Source organism: Zootoca vivipara, chromosome 2 (assembly GCF_965207765.1).
Source record: "Zootoca vivipara chromosome 2, rZooViv2.hap1.1, whole genome shotgun sequence".
Classification (NCBI taxonomy): Eukaryota; Metazoa; Chordata; class Lepidosauria; order Squamata; family Lacertidae; genus Zootoca; species Zootoca vivipara.
The window spans coordinates 1,222,901-1,242,819 of NC_142584.1; the positions used below are offsets into that span (position 1 = coordinate 1,222,901).

A 19,919-nucleotide genomic window follows, 5' to 3' on the forward strand; every position below is an offset into this window, starting at 1 on the left:
TTTCATTTTCTACCAAAAAAGACTTTATTAAAAATCTTAACCTTGACAAGACAAAGCATTGAGATGGCATATCAATACATTCACATTAAAAGTAACTCTAAAAATAATACCGACCACCTCAGAGAAATAAAAGAGAAACACACTTATTTAAACCTGTCTGTAGGCAGTTTGACCACAGTTAGGAGGTATTCCCTCCACCACTACCCCAGAAATACGTAATGGCTTATATCCCCAATTTGCATAGATCAAGTATTTTGCTTTTGTAACAAAGTGAATTTTAACCAGTGTTGGAGAACTCAGCATTTTGTATTGGCTGTAACACTTGGAGGAGGACATTTTACACATACTGTTTCATAGAATGTGGAGCAAAACCCCTTGTTTTAAGTTTTAAACATAAATATACAAGGTCAGGTGATTCTGTCTGATCAAATCTGTTTAGCTCTCAATAGGGGGCGGGGGGGAGGGGAAGGGCATCAGCAGTTTTCTCCCCAGCCCTGAAAAAACTGAAGGCAGTGGCCAAGGCCAGCCCCATGACATTTCTTCTCTCCCGCTCTTACCCATAGAGTCTAGTACAACTTGCCCTGGTCCCATTATCATAATGCTTTCCCATTTCCTCTCTGTGTTCCACATCGCTAGCTGCAGATAGTGGAGAAAGTACAGCAATGTGTCATCAGGGCATGAGATAATTTGTACCATTTTGGAGAAAGGCAGTGGGATGCAGACAGGGGGTTGCAATTTTCAGAAATAGTCCCATGTTTCTTGTAACACTAAATTCACTCAAAAAGTATACCAACAGCATGGAGTTCTCCCCATTTTCTGATCAACTGTATTGTTTTTATGATCTCTGAATATGGAGAAAAGGAACCATTTCAATCCCAAAAATCCTGCTGACCAGGTTCTGCCAAATATACAGGGCAGCATTTGCACAAGTATCAGGCTACAGAGAAGAAACAAAATAGCCAGAACACATTACATGACAGCTATTATCACCTTTCTGTGTTTGCTCATATTGCTACAAGACTAGGTAAATAAGGCACATATAAGCAGTCAAATCTGTCATATGCCGTCAACTATTTTGAGGGAGTTATTCCTGAAAGAAGTTCATGCAGCCTCATACCACCCACTCTTAAAAGATACAATTCAACTGATCTCTGGAAAAACAACCATTTTGAAAATGTAGGCCTTTGCTACATTTCTCTGTAGAAACTAATTTGAAAAAAGCTCAAGAAATATGGGAATAAGGACCTACACCTAAGTGAATCAGGTTGCCATTATGCCTGTAATTCCTGATTTAGGAACTACCCTGGAAGTAAAAAAGGTGGTAGAATTTGATAGCCTTAGTCACCTATCAAATTTAACAGCTCTTTATTAGATTGTGCCAAGCTGCATCTGCTAAAAGGAACAAACCCCTGAGGATCCAACTTAGCTGTCAGAATTTTGAAAGCCAGGTGGTAACTAGAGGGCCAAACAGGTGCTTGAAAGTAGCAAGGCATGTTAAATCCTATTATAGTACCTGTATCAGTTAGTTGGTACTTTCTGACACCAAATAGCAGCTTCAGAGGCAAACTTATGCTGGGAGGAAACTAGTTCAAAACAAACAAAAACACAGAAAGCAGTAGAAGGCTACCCAAAAAAATGGGTTGCATCTTGTTTGCAAGCAGACAAAATCCTGTTTGAGCTGAAGCATGCATAATGTGGATCATCTGTTCATTAAAGAACTGTGCCAAGCACAAGATCAAGCTTGATAGCATAAGAGAGAGTTGCCTAACAAATGATAAGCACAGGAGTCACCAAGTGGGCAGCATCTCTACTAACCACCACAGACACCACGAAAAGTCAGACCTCGGACGACAGCATTCTGGGCTTCCAAGAAACAAAGTATGACACCAGTTCCTTACGGCAAACCCTAACTCAGCTGGACATTACACATTGCTGTTTTTAAGCCCTTCCTCTGGAGCCCCTGTCTAATCAAGGCAAAATAATTCATTACTGGCAGGTTTTAAATAGATTGTCACAACTCCACCCTGCTCCCCAGTTGCCTAGCCTCATTCACACTCACAGCCCACAAGATACTGAGTCCAGGACTCTGCCCCACGTGTTGCTCACTGCATGTTCAGTTCGTTGTTTAGTGTAGGCAGCAGGGCTTTAATGGCCTGTAGAACCCCAGCCCATTTGTGCAGTCTGCCAAGCATATACACCTTGTTCTGTATGTGCTATCCACAGGAGACTAGGTATACATGTGATCACTGTAACACGAGAGCAGCAACACTGCAACTCCTACCCCATGTCAACAAGGGGCATTACCAACCAATCTATTTGCATGTATACTAGCCGGCTTTGTTTCAGAAATTCAGATGGTTCTGGGGCCAAAAGGTGTCCACATGTTCCTCTTCTTCAAAGCTGTAGCCTCGCTCTCCATCTTCCTCTTCAAAGAGCTGATCCTCCAGAAAAGAACCTCCCAGCCCATATTCCTGCTCATGAACAGAGGCCTCATTGGGGACCACATGCGAAGCACCTTCTACAAAATCGGCAAATCTGGGGAAAAACCAGAGAGCAGTGAGAGCACTGCAGCAACCAGCTGATGCCTGACTATTATTTAATGGCCTGCCATGAAATGCATGTCACATGAGCCAATTAAACATTTGTCAGACAAAGTCCAAACTGCAGGCGTGGCCAGGGGAACAGTCCCCATGTGTAGCATGCACTCAATAAGGCAATGCACACTTGGTAGTTTTTCCTGGCATGTGGCACTAGCAGAGAAGTAAGCCAGCTTCAAACCCTTTCCCTTAACTACCCCAGATCCCACCTCCCTCCTGTAGCTGAGTGTGTAACCAGGCTGTCCTTTTGAAGGCTGCCAAAGGGTATAAGGATCCCATAGCACCATGCAGCTTTCCCCTCCCATCTTCTAACCATCTTGGACAGTACCTCTTCGGAGACTGGATGCGGGAGACTGCTTTCCAGGCAGGGAATTCTGGGCTGCTGCAGTACTCCCGCAATTCCTCCAGGGCTCTGCGTGTCTCCACCTCCCCCTGTATCCGGTACTCCTCCTCAGTTAGCAGACGTGGTGGGCTGGGCTTTTCTGGGACTGTGGAAACCTTCCTGCTAGGATAGCAATGACATTAGTCGCAGCTGCAAGTCTGAACAACAAAGTCTGGTGCCTTCCAAGAACCCTTGAGCAGCTCAGGAAACAGTGTTTACTCTTGAGCTTCACTAGAATAGGGTGCAACTGGGAGTCTGTACCAAAAGGGCACAAGACTGTGATTTTGGGCTAAGACGAGACCTTCTTCAGAAAGATTCTATCCCACTAGTCTTACTGCAATACTGCAGACAGTATTGTGATGCACAACAATTTGGCAGTAACCTGGGTAGGTTATTCTTTGAGTTAGTGAACACTAGGTAGACATTTGAACAGGCCTCAGACATGTGTGTCACTTTCTTACATCAGACCCAAAGAGTCTTTTAAGACTGATTATCTTTTTAGGGCGATTCGTTTCCAGACTCAATTTTTATGCCTTGAGCAGTCTTACGTCTCTTGTGTCTTACTGCTGTAAAAAAGTTCAATTGAACAGAGGTTTGCCAGGTATTGTAAATATATATGTTCTCATATGCTATGCTCATAGGCCCACCTGAGAGAAGAAAAGACACAGAGACCGGGAGGACCCAGGCATCTAAACATGATGCCTCTTTAGAGGGAGATAGAGCTTGCAAAAATCTCTGAAGGCACCATCTAGTGGTATGTTTCAATCCAGCAAATGAAATCCCAATTTTAATGGTTTCAAACACCATATCCATTTGACCATATTTGCCACTCAACATCCAGAGCAAGCTCACCAACAATTCAACCCAGCTTCCACCATACAGGCCGCAACCCAGGCTGAACAGTCCAACCCAGGCTGCATGGAGCTAAAGCATTAGGTTAGCTATTCCCCCTCCTCCCACAACCTGTTTCCATCGGCTACCATTTCACCTGGCTTCACCTGAGGGAGGAAAAAAGAGATAATGGGTGTGTTCAAACATCACTGTAAACCATAAGTAATGGCTTACTGTAAATATGTCTGCTTCATTCCTCCCCACTAGTATGCAAAGGAAACAAACCACAACCTTGGCTTGGCATCAACCATCAACCTTGGCTTGGCTTGAACTAGAGATCATGTTTTGTTTTCTTCAAACAAACCATGATGAGAAAGCAAACTTTGGAGCAAAACAAACCATAATCCTTGTTTGGATACAACAGTAAGCCAGGATCATGGTTTGTTTCTGCCCCACCTTACGAAGGAGAGAATCAGGGAGGAGTAAAACTATGGTTTACAGTGGCACGGGAATGCTGCGATTGAGGTCCACCCCACTGAGCTGGCTGGGATCCAGTCAATGGGTCCTCCTTTTTGAAAACTGCCCCCTTAGCACCTATTTCAACTGGTCATTAGAAGAAACTTTACCCAAGTACAAAACTTGCTATAACTTTTAACTGGTACCTGAATTTGCCTGCTTTCCTCTTTCCTCTCCATTCCTTTACACAAATATATTAAAGAAACAAGATAGTTTTGCAGTCAAATATGCTGCACAGCAGACTGCTGCACAGTGCCCCAGAATTTTAAGTGTTTAAATGATTAACAACAATCATCCCATTCTGAGCAACTATCCTCTACAGGAGCGTCCAGACACTCCTTGTATGCATATGCAAAAGTATTCATTCACCTTCTGATTATCCAGATATAAACTACAGACTTGGCCAACACTGAATGAAATATAGTACGTGATCTCTGAATAGGCAATCCTTGTTCTCTCGTACATGTTAGAAATTTCACTGTGTTTTGAGTACATACGCACAAACACAAGCACACACCTTATCCTACTAGTCTATTAATGTCTATTATTGGATTGTGCCTTCTAGGATGAGTAATGCCCTGCTTCCCATCCGTCACCTGTAGATAGCATAGGCCCACATGACTGGGTACTCCAGGTTTTTAGTGCAGAATGCAATTACGATCAGCGCGATGGCGATCTGCCGTATCTGGATGCCTGCGTAGAGGAAAAGCAAGCCAAGAACCTGCAAACCCCAAGTGAGGAGATTGATGCTGCGTTCGTTCTCCAGGGGCCCATATTTGTAGCACACTGCAAAGCTGATACACCCTACAATGAGCAAGTAACCTGCAAAGAAAGGAAAGGAAATAAAGGAAGAAGCATAAAGAGATACTCCAAGAATTATGTTTAATCTGGAGCCTAAACTATCCTCATAGTGAGTGACTTAATGAATGAAGCACCACCCCAGGAAGCAAAATAATGTGCTAAATCAGTCAGAAATAGATAGAAAACATTGACTGTTCCCTAACAGCAAGAGGATTAAAACATGTTGCCAACAACAGATTCCAGAAGGCAACAAAAGGCAAGAACTCAGGTCTTTTACACAGTCTGCTCTAGGAAGACAGGACCAAAAAGCCTTAAAATGAATGGGATGCTGATCTAGAAAGGTTGCATCATACCAAGTGTAATTAAATCAATGACTCCTGTGCTCAGTGCGTGCTTCTTCTCACATGGGATATTAAAAGGAAAAACCTCTCAAGATCAAATCCAAGGTAGGGTTTGGTACGGTCGACAAGGACTGCATAACTAGAAGCCTGAAGCAGGTCGCTGTCAAGACACATGCAATATCCAGAAGTATAGCTGATGCCATTCTTTCCTCCATAACTCCCACCCCAGTGCCTCATTCCACTAGGAGTCACAATCCAAATACCAGTTTTACTTAAATTTCTGTAAATTTCTGACTCCAAATCATACTTGAGCAGAATTTGCTGAACACTTTTTAGCTGTCATTTTGGTGTGAACAATTATCAATGCAGCTAAATTTGCCTTAATTAGATCTCTAGGTACTCTTTACTCAAGCTAATTGGGAGCTGAGGATGAAGTGTGGAGGCTAAGCATTTCCCAAGTGTGAAGGCAATGCATTTTCCTGCATTACAGGGGGTTGGACTAGATGACCCTTGGTGCTACTTCCAATTCTAAAGTTCTATGATTCTATAATTCTAGATTCACTCAAAAATATGAATAGCCTAAGGCACCAGCTTTGATGAAAAAGAAACCACAGAAAGTCAAGAAATACTCACCCAGCAGATATTCCCAGTACAATTTACAGATCTCCTGCAGGTTTCTGAAGACCAGCTGAATAAGGTAAACAGAAAAAGACCAGCCTCCCACTAGCATGAGGTAGATGGGACTTTTCTAGGGTACAAAAAGAACAAGCAAGCTATTTTCACATTCTCAACAGAGCATACAATCCAGCTTGCCCTAAATTAGGCACACAACACTACTAGGTTGTTACCATATGCAAACTGCACAATTTAAATTCTATGGCTGGGTTCTGGCAGGCAGGCATATTTCAGCATAGCCTGGCAAGATAAAGTTAGGCCAGATTCTTTGGTTGGGACTGATGAGAAGCATTTGGCCTAGTTCTCACAACAGCAAGTGGAGTGGTAAACCTGTATGTAGACTGTACTATGCATGGTTGCATACAGCTCAGACAACACAACATGCCCCTACTAGAACCCTTCTTCCCAGTACTCTACATGCAGGGAGAGGGTCTTTTTTAATAGAAGAGGATTAAATCATTTGATGCATACCACTGAGACACAGGTTTACCATTTTACCCACTTATGAGAATCAAGTCTTAGACTACAGTGGCCAATTTTGGTGCTGAATGAAGGATTGCAGGGGGTGGGGCAGCCATGGCACTCTACTTAAACCCCACTGAACTATGTATCTGCACTTGGTCCAAATGCTTTCACAAAGGACACACAAACACTTTTCACAACTCCACAAGGATTTGTGGGAAATATGAAACACAGTAACAGGCAATTTCAATTCAAGCAGCTATTTAACTTATCAGATGAACAGACTTGTCCAAAGATGGGCATTTTTATTTGCTGAATGCCATTTTTTCCTCATAGGGAAATATACCATTTGAACTGTGCTCTTGATGCCATGAGTTCTACATTGCAAAATACTACAACTGGGATTTTTTAGGTGGTTGCACAACCACTAACATTTGAATTTGCATATGGTAAGTTGGCGGAATATAGTCAAGCAAAAATGGAATATACCCACTAACACATACACTGCCAAAAATTATTTAACTTTCTTCTAGAATATATGGCAACCACAGTAGTAAAGCACATATCATATTAAGTTAGTCCAGATTCAAACAAAAACGTGCACTGAAGTGCTTCTGAGCTACTATATATCAGGCAAGAGCCATATATTGAGAAGGGTGAAATAAACATCCCACTTTTGTGATGTTGTGAGCCATTTTCATCTGTCCACAGCAAGCAAATGTTTCTCTTTTTCCTATTTTCAATTATTCCCCTCTCTAGGCTCAATGATTATTACTGCTGCCAGTTCCTCATTTCATAGAATCATAGAGTTGGAAGAGACCACGAGAGTCATCCAGTCCAACCCCGTCAAGCAGGAAACACCATCAAAGCATGCTGTTTCCTGCTTGGCAGGGGTTTGGACTGGATGGCCCTTGTGGTCTCTTCCAACTCTATGATTTGCAAGGGAAAGAGCACCACTGTACATCCTGCTTCCTCTCCTCTCGCTGCTGCCATCTCACTTATTCCTCTTGCTAACTTAAAACAGTGAAAGGAGGAATATGGACAACAAAGCTGTATGGAAGACAATCCCTCTAGCCAAGACTGGGTGGTCAATGTGTCCCGCATGTTCTTTAAGCCGTGGACAGTCTGCATAAGGCACTTGAAATTAAAGCTTAAACATTTTGAAAGATGAACTCTGAACTCGTGGCTTTCAGGATGCTTGTTGCCAAAGAGTCTAGTATTGTCAATAGAAGAGTACTTTCACTCACCTTGGGCACCATTCTGGACATTACATAGATGACAATTAGCAATGAACTTAGCATGCCAATGCTTATTCCAGCCGAATAGAAGAAAAATGGGCTTCTGCAAAGACAATTGTTATTTCAGTTGCTGTGCAGGAATAACATCTATATGTCCACAAAGGTTGTCAGGAGCAGCAAATATTCAACGCCACAAGAACAAGGGAAAATGGCTGGAATACACCAAAAGCCAAACCCTTTGGCTGGCCTTTGGGTAACAAGCCAGAGTTTACAGTTGCCACAGTTCCTGCCATGTGGAGGTGGAGATTGTTCTGGCAAAGCCCACAAAGCCATGAGTCCACAGAGACACTGGGGGCAACATAGCCATGATTTAGCAGGGCAAAAGGCAACTTTCTGTGGAACAAAGAAGCAGCATGTCCTTTTCTAGCCATGGCACAGCTGGAGACAGGGAGTCCTGAGTCCCAAGTCTCAAGGGCCAGACAGAGAGCCCTGGGATGGGGGAGAATATTTTGCTCCTGAGTCTGAGGTTCCCCACCCCTTTCATTATTAAAACAAAAACCATATAACCTACTACCATTGCTTTAGCCAGAAAAGATCAATATGGTAGCTGTTATAGGCCAAGCAGATGGTTGCAGTAGATTATGTCTGGCATTTCTGCCGCCCATTACAGTGCTCACCTGCTCATCAAGTCAGCACAGAAAAACAGCAGAAGGCCCAGAAATGTAACCACGAAGAGCTTGGGATCAAATGCTGCAAGAAAATGAAATAATTCATCCATTGTGTTGAACTGACCTTTGAGCTGCTAAATCATTTGGATTGCAGGCATCCCCAAACTGTGGCCCTCCAGATGTTTTGGCCTACAACTCCCATGATCCCTAGCTAACAGGACCAGTGGTCGGGGAAGATGGGAATTGTAGTCCAAAACATCTGGAGGGCCGAAGTTTGGGGATGCCTGAATTAGGGTGTAAGATGACCTCAAATGCTGTCAGACCAAGTGCCCATTTATGATGAGGCTTCATATAGCAATACTGCCAGACACACAACACTAGTGATGACTGCTTCCTGTCTTTCATAGGGCATCATCCAAAACCACCCTATACTCTTTGTGCAAATCTAGAATTAATTCAAAGGGCAGAGTACAAAGTTCCTATGCAGCAATATAAGAATCCTGATCTACTGTAGGAACAAGCACACTACATCCTAACTTACCAAGAAGAAACAACACAGCATAAAACATAACTCATTCAAGCAATTAATACTTTCCCTTAAAATAGTAGTTCTCACCATCAACATCCCTCCCAAGTAAAATACAAAAATGAACAAGTTTTGACTTCACTCTCTTAAACTTTAGTACTCTGAGATTATACACACACTAATTGCAAACGGTGCATGCATACTGAAATGGCCAAGCTCCTGTGCAATATATACAGGATCAGTGCATATGTGTCATTCACAAGTGATGGGTATTTGCACCATTAATTGAAATTTCACACTAAGCAATAGGATCTACTTTTAGAAAACATTATAAGGTATAGGAGTGTCATGTGTCCATTTTGCAATAGAAAATATTCTAGACACATAGGTTTTCACATGGAATGGTAAGAGATCACTAAAACCAGAAGAATACCATATAAGTAAAGCTTACATCTTCTTGTTAAAAAGCTAAAAAAAATTAACTTTGGGTCATAGAATCATAGAGTTGGAAGAGACCACAAGGGTCATCCAGTCCAACCCCCTGCCAAGCAGGAAACACCATCAAAGCATTCCTGACATATGGCTGTCAAGCCTCTGCTTAAAGACCTCCAAAGGAGGAGACTCCACCACACGCCTTGGCAGCAAATTCCACTGTCGAATAGCTCTTACTGTCAGGAAGTTCCTCCTGATGTTTAGGTGGAATCTTCTTTCTTGTACAGTAGTTTGAATCTATTGCTCCATGTCCGCTTCTCTGGAGCACCATAAAACAACCTTTCTCCCTCCTCTATATGACATCCTTTTATATATTTGAACATGGCTATCATATCACCCCTTAACCTTCTCTTCTCCAGGCTAAACATACCCAGCTCCCTAAGCCGTTCCTCATAAGGCATTGTTTCCAGGCCTTTGACCATTTTGGTTGCCCTTCTCTGGACACGTTCCAGCTTGTCAGTATCCTTCTTGAACTGTGGTGCCCAGAACTGGACACAGTACCCCAGGTGAGGTCTGACCAGAGCAGAATGCAGTGGGTCACTGCGACTTATTTGGCCCTCACGAAATGAATCAACGTCTCCATTAACCTGACATAGTGAAGCCTCTGACAGCAGCAGGAGATCCTAGTATTCAACCTACTTATGGCACCACATGTAGTACAAAGCATCTAGATTACATAACTCACTTGCCCAGCTAGTGTCCTGATATTCCTGCCCTCGCATCACTACTACATTTCTGTGCAACCAGAAGGCCTGCAGTTCACAGTATCAGAAAGTAGCTTATCTAATGCATTTAGCAGTACTAGATTCACAACTGACAGTTTCCCCAGTAAGCCAGCAACTAAGGTAAAAGAGGACATACTACGAGCAACGATGATGGTGTAATTGGAGCCTTCTTCAAGCACATCAACTTTCAAGCAAGTTTTATTACTGTAGAGACCTACAGTAACATAGGTGTCATTGAGCTTCTCTTTGAAGAAGGAGCCGATGTAGTTCCACACATTGAATCCCTCCAGTTCCTTAAGCTTTTCCTCATTTTCCACCTGGATGACTCGGATCATCTTGCTGCTTTTTACTCGTATCTGCAAAAGACAGAGGTGGGAAAGGGTTAGCCACAAGGGAGATTCCAACATTAAAATACAGAAAAATCAGAATATCACCACTCAAGTGGTATCTAAATAAACAACACAAAACTTGTGTACTATTATGAAATGCATGCTACAAAGATGAATGACAGGTTGGTTCAGAGGAAAGTACCAAGGAAGAGAAAGGGCTTTTGGAAAGCGTGCCAACAAAGGAAATTGATAAGATTGGTATAATGTACAATTATTATAAAGGAAAAATATAAGCATTCACCTGAAGGAACAGGATCAGAAAGGGAAAAATCAGGGTCAGGATGGGGGCGGGGGAAGGGGCAGGGAGAGAGAATGAGGAGACAGATGGCCAAAGTTCCAATGCTGAACTTCATTATGCAAACAACTGAGCAGCAAAACAAGTTTACAAGAGACTGTGTGAGTATTTCATTCATTCAAGGCTGAGGGCCTTTCCAGACACCATGGCTCAAGTGGGTGGGTAGGAGCAACAGTCATCACTAAATTATTGATCCTGTTACAGAGAAGCTGCTGTTTCCCAGGACACAAGCAGGTAAGCACCAGTGATAGTAACTGCAATCATTGCCACAACAAGTATGAATCTCCATTGTTCAAGTGATGTGAGCACTTACTTGACCTTGCCTATGACATCACAAGTCCCTTCTCCCTGGCTATCGTGCCACTTTCAACCAATCTTTTCTATTTCCTTACTTCTCTTCTTCAGAGGCTGCATAGTCAACCCTCTCTCACAAATAAAAAAGGCAACTACCCAGCAAGGAAGAAAGACTAACAGCATAATCCTAACCTTCCCTACTCAGAAGTAAACTCTACTGAATTCAACAGAGTTTACTCCCAGCTAAGTGGGATCAGGATCAGAGCTCAAATATGCAACATTCCATTACCTGGGTATAAGAATACTACTCAGTGTATGTTTATTTAAACATAAACTCAGTTTATTTAATGCTGGTAAATACTGTGAAAAAAATAGAGCTGCTCCAGTAGGGAAAGCACAGACACCTGCCAATCATTTCTGTAGTTGGGTAAATCACAAATAGTGTATGGAGAGTTTGCATTACCCATAGAGATAAGTAACTAACTAAGGGATAGGAAATTTGTGGCCCTCTAAATGTTGATGCACTCCATATGCTATCAACCACAGGCAGCATAGTCAATGGTCAGGGATGATGGGAGAGATCATCCAACAGTATCTGGAGGGCCACAGGTTCCCTATTTGTCACCAACATCAACCTGCAGCATAACCGGGGCTCCAAGAGATGACCTTGTCTTTGACTTTCATCTCCAACCATGATAACAACCTATTTTTCTCAAAGCCTGAACTTATGAACAACATTCTGTAACACAGAATACTCTTTTGAATAAAATTTTCTTTTATCGCCTGTATAATACAGCTTGAAACAGAATGAGAAGGCACAGAGAAAACATTTGAGTATATACGGTAGACTAGCTTCACAGTAACACAGTAGAGCACTTCAACAGAAAGCATGGCTCCAATTCTGAGCCTTGAGAAATGCTTTACACAGCACCCCATATCGTTCATCCACCCCACACTCCCAACCAGTATGCTGAGAAGCAAAAGACAATGGAGGTTTTTATGAAAGCTACATGTAGCTACTTAACAGAGATTTACATAATCTAGGATTAGTTCCCTTGAATTTTGTTACCAAGTATGCAGACAGAAAGTTCAGCTGAGGTTCGTCAACTGCCAGAAACTTAAAGGACTCCATTTCTTACCTGAATTCTGGTCCATATGTCATGCCATTTTGGGGTCACCTTGTTTGTGTAGCAAAACTGCTTAGAGGAATTCTCTTTTCGCATGCGATGATCTTCAAGAGGCAACACTCTATCTACTGAGTTCAAACAATAACCAAGGACTGCGTTAAAGACATTTGCAAGATCTTTGCCTGAAATCAGAGTTGCTGTCTGAGAATTGAGAGAACTGGGTTGTTTTATACAAAATGTGGATCAGGATTAGTCTATTCAGTAAGGTGCTAGAATGATGCTCTCTAGCCTATACCAAGAAAGCACTATTTCCGAGAGCAGTATTAGGAAGAGGACACAAAAAAATCCCAAAACATCACTATTCATTTTCACACAAGTTATACCACACCAATGAACTGCAATAGGCAACTTAAAAGCAGCCACTAACACAGGGTTTGGTGCCCCAAAAGCTACACATAGAGGGCAATGGGAGGGAGTCTGCACATTCATGGACATGCATGTACACAGGACCTTCTACACATACCACTATGGGGTTTTTTCTCCTATGCTGAATTTGAAATTTTAAGATCCTCAGGGCAAGCTCCTGATTGTGTACACTCTGCAAAGCACTATAAAAATTGTGTGTGCTTGACAAAGAGGAAATTTCAAATAATTCACAAGCATGCAAAAAGTAACTTGTGAATCTGGGGGGGGGGGAATACTTTTATGAATATAGCACCCAACCTGGTGTCCTCCAGAATTTTTTGACTACAGTGCCCATCATCCCTCACCAATACCCATGCAGGTTGAGGTTGATAGAGTTGTAGTCCAACAGCATGTGGATGGCACCAGGTTAGAGAAGGCTGCTTTGCAGAATAACTAAAAAGGTTCCTGTCTCAGGAAGTTAGAAACTAAATTTCACAATGGAGTGTGTGCATGCATGAAGGAAAGTGGCAAGGATTAGCAAGGGACGAACAAGCACAATGCGGTTAAATATACTTAGGTTTTAGAGTCACTGGAGATGTGAATAAAGCTATTGTTTTCAATTGTTTAAAATCATACTCTGCGCTGATTTCCTGAGCCCCCAGGAAACGGCACTGCTGGGGGAAAGCCTTATCAAATTCAGCTGGACCTCCTCCTAAGTTAGCAGGCACAGGACTGCAATGTCAGAAGTTTAGTGAATCCTGCCTTTTACCAACAATTTTCACCTGGTCTGTTCAAATCAGCCACTTGACAGTACGAGTGCCATCATTTACAGCTAAAGGAAACTTAATATACCCCAAATTCATAGCCAAGCATTTCTGGCATTTCCAGTTTGCTCTCTTGAGACTTTCTGGTAAATAACAGAAACTTAGTGCCTGACATTTATGTTTTTATATACGTTGGAAGCTGCCCAGAGTGGCTGGGGCAATCTAGTCAGATGAGCAGGATATAATTATTATTAGTAGTAGTAGTAGTATCTTATCATACACAACTATTACTATAAAGTTGTCTCACATAGAGCTAGGTCCCTCAGCTCCAATTCTTTGGTCAATTAATTATGAACATTTTGGGAAACACCAAACTAAAGCCTCTTCTGTCAAAGCCCAGGAACAAATCACGTCGCCTTTCTGCCTTCACGTCCCAAACAAGACCACGGATCAATTATGCTGTCTAGTTTTGGGTGGAATTTGCAGCATTTTAACGAAACTGTACATTTCGTGTGAATTATTTTGTTATTATTTACAAAATATTATTTTTATTAGTAGTAATGGCCATTTATTAGGTCTCTATGGCGCCCTTCATCCGAAGATCATGGGTCGGTTCAGGCTATAAATGCAAAAACTGCCTTGGGAAGGGAAGGTATCCCTCCCAACTCTACGCTCCTGTGATTCTACAAGCGGGCCAGCGGGGGAAGCAGCTCCGCGCCCTGTAGCCGCCCAGGGAGAGGGGAAGGGGCCCGCCATGGCCGACGAGGGCCGCCCTCCTCCCCGCCCGCCGGCCCGCTTACCTGAGCCACACACCGGCACCAAAAGGACCATGGTCCCGAGGAGGAGCAGGAGAAGGAGGCGGCAAAGCTTAGGTCGCCCCGAGGCTACGTTCATTCCTCCCGCCATGGCCGCTTCGCCAGCCCTTCACCCGCCGCCCATCCCGAAAGGTCGCTTTCTCGCCGCGGTTCCTCTCACAACCTATCGGAGAGCAGGGCTCGCCGCGACGCGCCCTCCCCCGTACATGACCTAGAGGGATATTAGCCAATCGCAGGATGCTCGAGCGCGGCCGCTGTCGGGAATTCAACTCTCGAGGAGGTCTTGCCTGACGGTAGCGCTGAATGATGTGCCAGCAAGCCTATCGCCGCGGCGGCCTCTGTGAGGTAACGCCTCTCAGCAAAACGGCACATTGACTTGCTGGCCCTCTGACCAACGACAAAGTCAAATCGCCCGACGTTGAGCCCGCCCCCAGACGGTGGCTCAAGGTTACTCTGTGAACTTTCTGGCTCTGAGGGTTTGAACCTTGTGGGTCAGCCAACCTTAGGGACAGTTTTTAAAGCTAAGCCCCCGCCGCCGTTTTCAGGCGGCAACATAGCAACCAAGGGTGAATGTCTGACGTAGATCGAAGCGACTTTCGCTTCACGCAAGCGCTGCGCAAGCAGCTGTTGAACCTCGTTGCTGAGCAACCGCCTGAGTGACAGGTCGCAGTTTCAGCTCTCGCTTTAGATTTCAACTGTTAAAATTCAATGTCTCCAAGTGGAGGGAAAGAAGACGACTCCGCCTCTAGTCCCCTTTCTCTCTTCTGGGCAAAATACGTACACGCCGGGCCCACTACAATCATCTTTTCTTGCTGGTTCACCATGTGTTCGGAATATCCCGGACGAATCCGGCCGTATGGCAGCCGATGCCGGCAGTGTAGTTTCTGCCGATTTCCCTCGGATATAGCTCGGAAACGTCCAATTTCTTTGCGAGAAGAAGAACTTTTCTGTCTGGATTTTCACTTTTTGAAATATGGCAACCCTACATTGGGCTTGCTGGCACCAGAGAAAGGGCTTAAGCACAGCACCGATCTCTGGGAATGGTGCCTCCCAAACGCCAGGCGGAAGGAAGGGCCAATGCTGTGGGCCAGACTCCGCCTATTTCCACCAGTTCCGCTATCAAGTGGCCCCGTGTGAGTTTTGACTGCCAGGCCAGAAAGTGTTCTGTGCGGTGCTGCTGCCTGCCTGCCTGCCTGCCTCAGAGTAAATATCAGTCTCAGAAACAAATTCAAGTAAATATGTTCCAGTAACATGAGTATCCTCTGCCTGTCCTGTACATTCAATCTGACAAGAGCAAGTACAGCAAGTAAAAGGCGTATGTTATTTTTAAACTTTAAAAGCAAGTGTTGTGTGGTGTGTTTTTTTCTTCTAAGGGGAACCTACTCAAGTGATACTGGCAAAAACCACACCTACCCACTAAATTAAGGTTACCAGATTTTTTTCAAAGAATCTGGGGACACTCTTTTTTTAAAAAAAAAGGAGGGGAGTTTTTTTATAAAAAGTTTTTTTTAAAAAAGAAGTAGTATATTCCTGTGTATAAGACTACTTTTTAACCCAGACGAATCTCAAAAGTCGGGGGTCGTCTTGGTTGCTATGTTGCCGCCTGAAAGTTAGCTCACATCACATAGGTTTCAGTTCTCATGTGTCAGCCAAGGCTGCCACTATCCAATATCTCAATCAATATCTCACTTCCCTGTAGCTATAACTGCCAGAGGAAATAAAAATGAGCACACTAAACTTAGAAAAAAAATTCAAAACACAACAGAACATTGTTACATAAAAGTGTGGTTTGGGGTCCTAGGCACCTGGTCGGGGGGGGGGAGTCTTCAGTTCTCCAGCTCCTACCACATTCCCCATGAAGGGGCAGGAACCCGCAATTTTTTGTGTGCTGGGGCTGTGCACGCCACTAGGGCTTGTGCGCCTGACATCAGCACGCCTGCGGCAAGCGCGTCAAATATCAGCACGCCCCACTGATGTCACACGCACACATCAGTGGGTGTGCTGATGTCAGACGCATGTGTGCATGCGGCGTGTGGCCCACTGTCCCAGGGCCAAGACAGCAGGCCTGTTGGGGGTCATTTAACACAAATGCTTAAGCTAGCCAGAGGCTACACCCAGGATTGTCCATTTTATAGTTTGGATACACTTTATTGTCTTTCCAAAAATATAAAGAGTGGTGGTATACTCCCTCCAGTGAAGTAAAAAAATATGGATGCATGATTGAATGGGGAAATTCCAGTGTTTCCTGCAGTAGGAGGAAGGAAAATACTAAGACAAATTCTGGAAATACTTAACCTGAAAGTGGGGAGTAAAAATGACATTATATTAAACGATTAAATTTTAATGGGCTTTGTTTCCTATTGCTTTTGTAATCATTTACAATTATAGAAATAAATTAATAATTTTCTGATGTACAGTAATGCATTGTCATATTGTCAGAAGCTAGGACAATAAAAATACAAAGTTAGGAGTGGAGCAGAACAGTAACTGTTGCAATGTAGAAATAATAGTTTCCAAGAAGCCCAGCAATCTTTAGCTGTTTCTCTAGTGCAGAGATGGGCTACCTTTATTTTGTGGGGGACCACATTCCCCTGGTGGTGGCAATGGCAGGAGGGGGGAGTAATCTCTGTGGGGCCTCATGACAATGATGGGTAGAACCAGAGCCAAAAGTGTTCTGGATTGACTAATCTGGAATAAAGATTGCCTGGTTCCAATCTCAGATTAGAATTCCTGATCTTATGCAAGTCTACTCAGAAATAAGCTCAAGTGGGCCTCATGAGACAAGCAGCACGTGGTACTGATCACACGGAATTTTTAAATGATATTGATTGAGGCTCTATCTTATGCAACTTAAGAACATGATAGGATGCAATATTTACGGTATTGCTTATTTACGGTAAACTGCTTATTTAGTAAGCAGTTCTCCCACTTTCATGCTGCTTATCAGTTTTCAGGCCATTATTTAAGAGTCTGATTACAATCCTATGCAGTCTTAAATTGTTTCAGGACTTTTGGGTGTAGGATGTGGGTCATAAATTTAATAAATCTAACCTGAACTAACCTACTCAGAAGCAAATCCCATTTGATTCGGTGGAACATACTGCCAAGTAATTATGCAGGTTTTCAGTGAAATCCTATGTTTATCTACTCAATACACCCCAGTGACTTCAATGGGTCTTACTTCTGGCTCTAGGAGTGCAATCTCAGTCTGCAGAGAGAGGACATGAACAGCTCAGAGGCATAACTAACTTACTTCAGGGTGAAATCTATTCTTTTGCTTTGTTATGTTCATTGTCCTATTTTCATACCCTGTAAGTCTCCCCAGCAGGGATAATGACTGTCAAGGCTCTGTGAGAACAGCATGTTCACACCCACACTATCTAAAATATATGTCTATGGATAGCCCTTGTTCCCGTGCCAAGGTCACATCACTATCCTACCAGTCCAGCAGTCCAGAAAGAGAGAGCCCCTGGCCTCAGAAACAGGATGGAAGTCAGATTAAGAGAGAGAAAGAGACCTTGACCAAAAAAAGTGGTAGGGTAAGAGACAGGGATTCTTCCTTGTTTTTTGTTTGCCTTGGAGCGCAACAGACCTCACAAGAATTAAGGGGGACATTCTAGCTGAGAAAGGATCCTTTCAACCTGTTTGATAGTCCAGCCTGATGTAATTCAAGATGGCTTTCTCAGAAGTCCCACTCTAGAACTGGTTTGCTGGTTGGGTTTATTGCTGCAAAAAGTGACTTGACAAAAAAGGAGATTGGGGTGCTCAGTCTGGCACATCATGAAACAGATAACTGCACGGATAATGAACAGTGGCTACTGTTACCTGCACTTTCCCCTGGTGCATCCCTTTCCCAACAAGAACATACAGTACTGTAAATGCAAATCTCTTCTTCAAAGGAGAACCTTCAAAGGTTGCTATATAAGTGCTATAAAAGGTTACTATATGGGGAATAAAAAGGAACCAGGCAAGATTAACATCCTAGAGTTAAGTGTCCAGTGCTAGCTGAGACACCTTAAGCAAGGACAGTTGTGCAGCTCGGGGGGGGGGGGGCTGCAGTGCTCCTGCTTTAAATGCAAAATGTAGCTTAGTGGCAGTGCTTGGAATGCATCTCCTGATACAGCAGAGGTCTGAAATGCAGGAGAGCTGCTGTCAGTCAGTGCTAACGATCTGCCCCTCAGTACAAGGCTGTTTATGATGTTTTTAACACTGGCAGCATCCAAGGTCCCAATGTTTTCCTCTGGGCAACTGGAGATAGCTTTTCATGCAATGCTCATAACTGAGAGGCATAGCTACTCTACAGTGGGATGTAGTGCCACAAAGGCATCACAATGCTGCATACATAGATGGATATCTGACTTGGGTCTTTTGCACACACACAAAAAGGTAGCAATAGGAATAGCCTAAAGCGTGCCTGCGTGCGTAAAATTCATCAAAGCAAGAAAAGGCTTCTTTGTCTTTGGCTTCAGAGTGTGAGAAATTAAGCAAGTGCCTAAGAGCCTTTGTAAGGAAAGAAAGCAACAACCCTACTTCAGAAGGGATCTCAATTGCTTTTCCTTTCTGATTCTCTCCAGGAGGCTCATATTAGTGGGAAGGAAAGGCTCAGGGGGTGGACGGCAGCCTTTTCAACAAGCCTATGTGGGATGCAAATGCTTCACAATCCCATCCTTTCAACCCACGTGACCCGGCTCTTTAATGCCAAATATTTTCTTAATAGCATAATTGTCAAGGACCTTCCCACGTGCTGCCCACTGCTCTGCACTTGGCTTGCTGCACCTGGGTAGGGAATTTCACACTCACAGCGATAGTGGGAGAGGAGGGATAGCTTGGAAACTGAGCTGATGTGAAGTGCTAGGACAGTCCTATTGCACACCCCATGACTGGCCAGCTCTTACAAGAAACCATGAGCTTATCCAAGCTCAGTCTGACCTCAGTCACTGAGCTCATCCACTTCTCTGTGTTATTCCGACTTGAGTTGCCATATACTCAAGCATGTGGAAATGTGGCTGAAGTTGGTTCCTAGCTCCTTATTCAACACAGAGCTACGTGCATGAGCAGCCCAAATGAAGAACTGATGTTTATATGCCCCTTCATCCTCAAAATAAATTTTGGTCTACCCTGTATGATACATATTGGGTGCATCTCAAAAGGAACAGTTTCTCGGTAGCAGAGATCTATGACTGGCACTCTAAATTATCACTCTAATTATCAGCTCTAAAGAGTTGATAATTTTGGGGATAACTAACTGGAAACTAGGGATGCGGGTGGCGCTGTGGGTTAAACCACAGAGCCTAAGGCTTGCCGATCAGAAGGTCGGCGGTTCGAATCCCCGCGACGGGGCAAGCTCCCGTTGCTTGGTCCCAGCTCCTGCCAACCTAGCAGTTCGAAAGCACCTCAAAGTGCAAGTAGATAAATAGGAACCGCTACAGTGGGAAGGTAAACGGCATTTCCATGTGCTGCTCTGGTTCGCTAGAAGCGGCTTAGTCATGCTGGCCACATGACCTGGAAGCTGTACGCTGGCTCCCTCGGCCAATAATGCGAGATGAGCCCACAACCCCAGAGTCGGTCACGACTGG

At 43.7% G+C, this 19,919-nt stretch overlaps 1 protein-coding gene across 4 annotated transcripts; it reads right to left on the reverse strand.

Moving 5' to 3' along the window:
- On the reverse strand, positions 1-15,319 carry NEMP1 (nuclear envelope integral membrane protein 1). Of its 4 annotated transcripts, none has more exons than XM_088662801.1 (9): positions 14,329-15,319; positions 12,372-12,484; positions 10,391-10,610; positions 8,521-8,593; positions 7,853-7,946; positions 6,102-6,216; positions 4,923-5,148; positions 2,926-3,099; positions 1-2,535 (listed from the first exon to the last, which is right to left on the reverse strand). In XM_088662801.1, exons 1-9 carry the CDS (start codon positions 14,432-14,434, stop codon positions 2,343-2,345), a joined length of 1,314 nt encoding a protein of 437 aa, XP_088518927.1. In that variant the 5' UTR covers positions 14,435-15,319; the 3' UTR covers positions 1-2,342. The 4 variants fall into 4 exon arrangements, with proteins under 4 accessions (XP_088518927.1, XP_088518926.1, XP_034957968.3 ...); XM_088662800.1 differs by having other exon boundaries at positions 2,926-3,102; positions 14,329-15,167; XM_035102077.3 differs by having other exon boundaries at positions 12,372-12,487; positions 14,329-14,934.
- Positions 15,320-19,919: the final 4,600 nt, after the last annotated feature.

Excerpts from the sequence above, each read along its gene's own strand:
- NEMP1 (XM_035102069.3), bottom strand. The coding sequence starts at position 14,434 with ATGGCGGGAGGAATGAACGTAGCCTCGGGGCGACCTAAGCTTTGCCGC. Across the intron at positions 8,594-10,390 it reads CACCATCATCGTTGCTCGTA|CATTTGATCCCAAGCTCTTC; the intron begins GTATGTCCTCTT and ends ATTTTCTTGCAG. Across the intron at positions 3,103-4,922 it reads TGGGCCTATGCTATCTACAG|CAGGAAGGTTTCCACAGTCC; the intron begins GTGACGGATGGG and ends TTGCTATCCTAG.